The 8,338-nt window shown below is 37.8% G+C and overlaps 1 protein-coding gene across 1 annotated transcript; it reads right to left on the reverse strand.

Annotated features, from left to right (window-relative positions):
* Positions 1 to 3,437: 3,437 nt before the first annotated feature.
* LOC144651161 (uncharacterized) lies at positions 3,438 to 7,170 on the reverse strand. Its single transcript, XM_078511050.1, has 5 exons — positions 7,099 to 7,170; positions 6,870 to 6,933; positions 5,569 to 5,607; positions 5,094 to 5,224; positions 3,438 to 3,565 (listed from the first exon to the last, which is right to left on the reverse strand). Exons 1-5 carry the CDS (start codon positions 7,168 to 7,170, stop codon positions 3,518 to 3,520), a joined length of 354 nt encoding a protein of 117 aa, XP_078367176.1. The 3' UTR covers positions 3,438 to 3,517.
* Positions 7,171 to 8,338: the final 1,168 nt, after the last annotated feature.

Raw genomic sequence — 8,338 nt, forward strand, 5'->3', positions numbered from 1 at the left:
AGACGACAACCACGAAATGTTTAGCAAAGACGGCTTCTTGATGTCAATATTCACGCGACTTCAGACAGATGAGTTTGCAGAGTATGGGGAGGGCCAAGAGGACAGGCGATAGGAGCTATTTCAATAGTTTCTATAGATCTGTGAATATGAGTGAGTCGATGTCGCGATGTTGGGAAATGGACTAATAAAACGACAATTTAAAAAGAATACCGAGATTTCTCCATCATTTTGTCATTAAGTGCAAAGATAACATTATTTTACGATCACATGTTTATGTCGACCCCAAGAGGCAAGTGAAATGAATTGGGAAAATGAGAGAGAGGAAGACAGTGATGGCCCAGACCAGTCAGTTAATGATTATAGTTTTTTTTTATTTCAATAGTTTCTATAGATCTGTGAATATGAGTGAGTCGATGTCGCGATGTTGGGAAATGGACTAATAAAACGACAATTTAAAAAGAATACCGAGATTTCTCCATCATTTTGTCATTAAGTGCAAAGATAACATTATTTTACGATCACATGTTTATGTCGACCCCTAAGAGGCTACAGTGTAAATGAATTGGGAAAATTGTCAGAGTTTAAAGTATGGAAGACAGTGATGGCTTCCAGACCAGTCAGTTATAAATGATTATAGTTTGTTTTTTAGCCCCCCCCCCCCCCCCACCCTCCAATATTTTACCAGGCCGGAGATTCACCAATATTTCCATCGTCTTGATATAACTTCCCCAAGACTTTTTTATCTTTAGCCGGGGGCTTTTTTATTTTTAAGGCGTAAGTTCGTGCAGTGTTGCACTTCTTTCTCCTTGTCTGATGTTTGGGGTTTCTTGTGGCAGTTGACAAAAAGGATAGAAAAACTATAACTTTGGTTTTCTTCACGAGCTGTGTTATTTTAAAAACAGTAGTTTTTTTGTTTTTGACAACATACAATCAAAATATCAAGTAAAATTACTTTGCACTGAATTACTTTGCACTTGTAGCAAACAAGCACAATCGGCGTCATTTACAACTGTATGGCTACAGTTGTAACTCACACGTGTAATAAGACTCGCGCTACACGTGTAAATTCCAGTGTTTGAATTTTTTTTTATTGATTTCGTGTATTAACAAGTCGGACTTTACATGCGGTTTTTAAAAACTACAAGTGTAATTTCTTTATTGAACTGACCCCAGGACAAGAAAGTTTATAAATAACGCTAGATTTTCTAATTTTGGGTCCTTGTTGGAACAGAAATGTGAAATTTTGGTGGTATTATAACGTATTATAAACTTACCCTTTATACCAAGTAATCTATTAAGTTTCTTGATAAATTTGTTAACTAACCCTTCACCTTTTTTACCAGCGTAAGGTAATTTAAGCCAGATTGTTTTGGCACCATAATACGTTATGATCCCACCAAAATTTCACATTTCGCCCAGGACCCAAAGAAATCAGCGTAAAACTCTGTCCGGGTCCACAAAAGGAACGCTCGCTCTTGGCCAGGCAAAGAGCACGCCACAAGGCCGAACAACCAAGACACCACGGCACCGAACGAAAAGCGCCGCCCCGAAAAAGCGCCGCACGGGACAAAAATAAAAGCGCCGCCCCCGAGTAAGCGCCGCATGGGACAAAATACTTAATAAGCCCCCGCCCCCCCCCGAATAAGCGCCGCAGTTCCGATGCAGCGCTTATTTGAGGAATTCTGTTTGACCAAAAACAGCAGTACAAAGCAACTCTAAAACAAACTTGGACATTTCTTTCCATCAAAAGCGATGTTTTGCAGTTCAAAGTGATTGTTTTTCTGCTCGCCCATTAGTTTTGCTATCCAACATTCTTACAATACGTAGTTCTGTAAATGTTGTGAAGGCTGCGAACTTTACCAGGATAGCTAGCGCCACTTTTCTTTTCAGCAAGGGACGTATACTGACAATTTAAAGATGCTATTTTCAATTACTGTAAAAAATTATATTCTTTGTGGCGTCCAAATTTTAAATAAGCGCCGCACTTGAGGCGCGAAAAATTAAATAAGCGCTGCGGCGCTTATTCGAGTAAATATGGTTATTGCAACGCCTTAAGGAGAAATAATATTGAGATCTTGTGAATGAAAGGGTTAATGTGAATTTTGGAGTCCTGGAAAAGTCTTGGAAAATTGTTTGTAAACTGCTTGCGGGATTTCGCGCTCGAGCGCTCCTCGTGAAATCACCAATCCGTTAAAGGTTCCGCCGCCGAAACCAGGGCGGGACACCTTCCACCCTGGCCGAAACCAAGCACTCGCAAACTAAATTTAGCCAGCTATTAAGCAGGCCATTGGGATTACTCTTTTCAAAGGAAATAGTTTTTCTGTGTTTGCATGCTTTCTTGCTAACACCCGGTCACCAGCTTCATTGAGGAAAGGTCAGTTTTTGCTTGACGCATAGAAAGCTTGTGTGATGTGTGCAGTGGCTGATCCAGTTCTTAAACTAAGGAGGGGGCCCTTTATCGAGTGCGTACACCCAAACAAATTTTAGCGGAGGGTGTAAAATGTCTTTTACCAAAAATAAGGGGGGGCCCCGGAGCCCCCGGTCCCCTCTCCTAGATCCGCCACTGGTGTGTATTAAACGGGTTGCTCGTTAGTGACTGCCCGTGATATATTTTGGATTAGAGAAAGGACAGGGGCATCCAACAGATAACTTAGGTGCATATCTGTTTGGAAGGCCTGTTATCCCCTCAGATTTTCTTTTGTTAAGTGTCACTTTAGTGAAATTTGACTTCCGTGAAATGGAATATATACTGAATGTGTTTTTTTTTTTTTCGGAGAGGTGAAAATGTCAATTTGATACAGGAAAACGCCAGCTACGATTTTTGGAAATGGCTGGAAAGGCAACAACAGCTCGCGAAAATGAGAAACGGACAAAAAGCCCAAATAATTCGGGATGAGTAAAATTCCCCCGGAATGGCCGAACAGATAAAACCTTTATAGTGTAGCCTTTCTAAATTATTCTACAAAGCTTTAAAAGTACTTCAGATAGCCAAAACAAATTTTTTAAAGCTTTTCGGAGAAACCCGTCGTTGGGCGCACCTGAAACAAATCTAATACCTTTGGATCTATCGTTTATCCAGCGGTGGTTCTAGGAAAGAGGCCTAGGGGATCTGAGCAGCCCCCCTCTCCCTACCACCCCCCCCCCCCCTATTGTTGACCAAAAAGGTTCAATCTACTCCTTTCCCGCCCGTTTTAATTTACCCGAAATCCACAGTCTGCGAAAACTAAGGGCACATTCTTTTGGGACTTAACTAAAACAAAACTGAAGTTCTCAACGCAAATTTAATATGTAACCCTTTATTAATATGATCAGAAGCCCATTACAATATTCATTTGATTCCCCTGGGTTACATGTAAATCATTGAAGATTTCTCCTGCTTCAGCCACGATTATTGTTGTTCTTCTAGTGCTCAACGCAAATTTAATATGTAACCCTTTATTAATATGATCAGAAGCCCATTACAATATTCATTTGATTCCCCTGGGTTACATGTAAATCATTGAAGATTTCTCCTGCTTCAGCCACGATTATTGTTCTTGTTCTTGTTCTTGTTGTTCTTCTTCTTCTGTGAATAAATTGAAAAAAATCATCATTAGAACGTTTCTATCGGGTTTTGAGTAGAAATACCCATTCGTCTGGTTACAGAAAATCCCAAGAACAAGCAAGAGAGGATCCTCTCTTGACAAAAGTGATAATTTACGTGTTTTTTTCTCGGCTGTTCCGAAAACGCAGAGTGCGGAGTGTGTAAAAGAATTTAATTAATAAAAAATAGAAAAAATAATAAATTGAAAAAATAAAATATATAGAAAAAAATAAAATTTAAAAGTGACTAATTAAATATAGAAATTAGTTTAGAAAGAAATTTAAGAATTAAAAACAAAAATAAATCATTTGCACCGCCTGAAGGGGACGGATCAGATCGCGGTCAATTCATTGAGTCAAAACTTCTCTTGGTCAATATGATAGATTAAGATTGGACCACAAATTCAAATGGCAAGTTTAATTTGCAGCTCACGTTTCACAAAAAAAGCAATGGACAGTCCGGCTTTTGACTTTTTGTCCCCAAAAAATGACAAGCTACGACTCACAAACTTTATAAGATAACCTTGACCTGCCTCGTAAGAAATGTGCTCTGCTTTCCAAAAATAAACTGTGAACTTTCAAAAAAAGAGCCATTCAACTACGTGTCAGAACTTCCAAGTGTCACAACTGAATCGCTTAGCACTTCAGGACATGTCATACGCTGTGTCATAGTTTCGATTGGCTAAGTGTTTTTTTGTAACTCGTTGAAATTCGGACTGCCGGTCTGTCATTGAGCGTTTTGAACAACTTGACCGGCTACCGGTCACTTATTAGCTTTTGAACAACTAAAACTAAACAACCCGACAAAACCGCATTTACAAGTACTACCTTATCCACTATTAGACGCTGTCACAAGATTGACCCGAGACGAGTTTTGCGAGATGAATGAAAGTTTTGACTGGCAGAGCTCTGCGATTGAGTGTTTTTTTTGGGAAATTTTATTATTTTTATTTACACACTTCGCACTCTGCACACTGCGTTTTCGGAGCAGCCTTTTTTTTCTGAAATGTCATCGCAATGTTTATGTTCCGTTTTGTGCGTTCAGTTAACTTCGTTTTGAAATTTCGGAGAATTTTTTATGACGATTTGAACTGATTTTCGTCACTTGGAAAAAAATTCGTACGGAAATTATACCGGTTTCGTTCACACAAACCTTCGTTTTTGGCGACTTTCAATGTTACACTTGTATCATCTCCTTACAGAGCTAATAATCAAACGTTCAACTTCTAATGAAGCCGCGTTATGCTGCGTCGGCGAATAAGTGAAACATTTGAGTTGAACCACCGTATTGAAGTTGGAAAGCTTTTCAATTCAGATGTAATTATCTGTCCTTCTTAGAAAATAAGAGTTTTTTGGTTGAATGGAAACGGCACCCAGAAGAACGCTACGAGGGCCGTGATTGTCAAAGTATTTAAAGGAGTGATAGATATCACAACTGAAAAGCCAAGGTGGTGCAATTTTCATTGATTTAAACGCATGCGAAGTTAACGAACATTTTAAATTATACATACCTTCAAAGCCTTATCGCATTCATTCGCGCAAAAATACTCGCTCAAGCATTTAACAAACTTGCACATCGCTCGAAACATAATCCTTCTTCTTTTTCTCCACCTTACGCATTGCTTGAGATTCTTGCCGTCATCTAAAATAAAAACGAAGGAAGTTAATAGACTAGAAAACTGAACTACAGAGACTACGAGCCCGAAGTTTTCTATGAGCGAATACGCCTCGTTGACTATTCGCTACATGTTTCGCTCATAGAAAACGAGGGCGAGTAGCCTAATTGTTATAGTAGAAACTTTATAGGATTGCAGTCTAAAGGATTGCAATCCAATGTGATTTTGTGTGCACGTTTTCAGCTAGAGTAGCGCACAAAATTAAATGATTACAATTATTCGCCAACACTAATGTCTACCTAGCTTATTTTACCCATTCTGAATTTTGGTACGGTGCTTGTATACATTTGTGAACCGGATGTTAACTTACCACCATCACTATGTCGAATAAGCCGGCTCTGAAAGCTGTCTGTAAAAGAAAATAATGAAACAAATTTAGATCTGAGATAAAAGTGAACAAAAAACTGTCTTAATTCCCTGTTTCGGTTTTTAGCCTACAGGATGGGCGGATCAGTGGGGCGGGCACGGTGGGGAGACCAGAATGCAGAAAAGAATTCTTTCCTGTACCTCTTCTAATCATGCTCGAGAATCGTGCTTTGCGTAGGAGTCCAAAAACTCTTATTTATTTTTTTCATTTCGAGATTCAAGAGATTCTTTTGAATAGATATTAAAAAGAGCAGAAGGGTTTATTTATTTATTTATTTATTTATTTATTTATTTATTTATTTATTTATTTTGCAATTAGTGCAATTATCATTACATTAAAAACCTGCAAGTAAGAACCTAATTTTTCCAGGTTAGCCTAAACAGGTTCTTACATAAATGCGTAGTTAACACAAATTTAGGCTATTTAGGTTTTAATTTTCTGAAAAAAATTACATTGTTGCTAATAGAACTTTTAGTGGTATTCGGCCTATTCCTTGTATAGAATTTGCATACCACGTAAGTGTTTATGTAAAAATGAAGTACTAATCATTTAGAACCTTTTACAATTATTCACCGAAGGCGAAGTGAATCTCGGCGAATATTCCCCGAGACGAAGCGTCATAAACCAGGGCTCCGTGACCAATCAGAATGTCGCATTCTTATATTCACCTCTTGAAATTAGACTTAAACATTATATACATGTACAGTAATGCCTTGTCCAAACTTATTTTCCCAAAAGTAAGCATTTTTAATCAATTTTAGAAAAGAAGAACCTGTTTCCAAATTTTAGGCTAAATAGGTTCTTATAAAAAGGGGGTGTAGTTTGCCAATTTTAGCATAACAGGTACTTAAATGTTAGGTTCTTACTTGCGGGTTTTTACTGTATTTGAACATAATTATTTTGTAATAATTGTCTTTTTAATTGAGTAATTGTTGCTGAAAAGCCCCGTCAAGGGGGTGTCAACAAAGTTATTGCGTTGTATTTATTTATAGCAAACCATATCGCAATCTCATTATACACCGTTAACTCATTTGTTTGTTTTCTACATGTTCGTTTTTAAAATGTTTATTCCAGCCCATTTTATCTCATGGTTTAGCCATAATTTTGTATTTTTATTTTTTTTTATGTAGTATATTTCATTGTATATAATCTAGGAGGCCATTGGTTTGTTAGTATTTTAACACTATTTTAGTGCTACGACTGACTGATACACCTTGCAAATGCTTTATTGTGGTAGAACTTACCTGGAGAGAACATGGAGTCTAAGGCGATTCTTATGCTCTCGATCTTGACATCATCTGCTTCATTCTGCAAATGAAAAATACACAGTCATGAAGTAAAGAACTGATACAGAATCGTGAAATTCAGTTTTAAGCCGCTAGCTAGAACTAGCACAATAGTTCAGTGACATATATATATATTTGGTAAAATATGTTACAGCGGAACATAACCAGTAATATAATCATTCCTTACCGCAGTGGCAGCGGCTAAGCACCCCAGGATTACAATGAAGGCAAGTACGCAAACTGAACTTTTCATCGCCATCATTTTTTTCTCTTCTGTAGCTGAAAAATAGAAAAGTTGAAAACATTGTTATCATTTATTTCTCAGTTATTCTCATTTTAAAGTTGCTGGAGAGGAAAGAAATGGAGAAGTATTTTTGTAAGGCATTTTATATTACGCTGTATACGTAAAGTGATATCTTTTTGTCTGTGGATGAAACGCAAGTGTGCCACCAATTAAAGAAATCTATGAAGCCGTACTTTAAATTTCATGTAGTACTGCCCTTGCTAGAAAAGGTGGTTCTTACACTTTAGAGCTTGTGATAACATCGTAATATGTGACAACTTAATCTATTGAGCGGCATTTCCTATGTAGCACTGTTTGTAAGCCGTATAAGGTGGTTCTAACTTTTAAGTCTCTGAATGAAACCCTCGATTCATTTAAACGCGGCTGTTTTAAAACTTTTCCCCGATTTTTAGATTTATTCCGGACCATGCCGGCTGAAAGCAATTAAGCTGTCGGAGATAATCTGCTGCCAGAAAACTGAAGTAAAAACCGCTCTTTATTAGGAGTTCCGTTATTTAAGCATCAGAATAGTTCTTAGACTCAAAAGAGGCGTAATTTTTCTTTGAAACGCATATAGTTAATGTCGCTAATCATCTTAGTGCAAGTGCCAAAAAAATGGCTAGTGTTTCACCCCACATGATGCGCAGTTTTAGGTCATTGTAACCCTTGTACGATATTGTGCTAAAAAAAAAGACAAAAGAGGTGTGATCTTAGTGAAAGTGTGCAACAAAAGATGGTCAGTTTTATACCACGTATAATACGCGATTTAGCCGTTCCAATATGCATCCTACACAATTATTCTTAGTTATTATTCAACACATGCGCGCGCTGCCCATATATGGTAAATGTTAACGATATCTGTCACCGACAAACAGATATCCTGCGATATATGTAGGTTGGGATCGTCGAAATCTGAAAGCGCGCAAATATAGTTCTCTGCAAAAGTGTTTCGTTGGTATTGTTGATAATAAAACAATATCCGCCAACGCGGAAACGCTGAAGCGGCCTACGGCCCGTCGGCAAGACAGGCGATACCGCGCGACGCAGAAATTGTTAAGTACATGCAGAATTACGTATTTCTTATACTTCATTCTGTGGCATTGTTTTCTATTATATATATTGCCAGGCGTGTAAATTTTCATAT

The sequence above is a fragment of the Oculina patagonica genome, chromosome 4 (genome assembly GCF_052425735.1).
Source record: "Oculina patagonica isolate OP01 chromosome 4, crgOcupat, whole genome shotgun sequence".
Lineage (NCBI taxonomy): Eukaryota > Metazoa > Cnidaria > Anthozoa > Scleractinia > Oculinidae > Oculina > Oculina patagonica.

Bases quoted from the DNA above. Each gene is read 5' to 3' on its own strand.
- LOC144651161 (XM_078511050.1), bottom strand. From the start codon at position 7,170: ATGGCGATGAAAAGTTCAGTTTGCGTACTTGCCTTCATTGTAATCCTG. The intron at 5,225-5,568 runs GTAAGTTAACAT...TTTTTATTTTAG, and splicing joins TATTCGACATAGTGATGGTG to ATGACGGCAAGAATCTCAAG. The intron at 3,566-5,093 runs GTATGTATAATT...ATTTATTCACAG, and splicing joins AATGCGATAAGGCTTTGAAG to AAGAAGAAGAACAACAAGAA.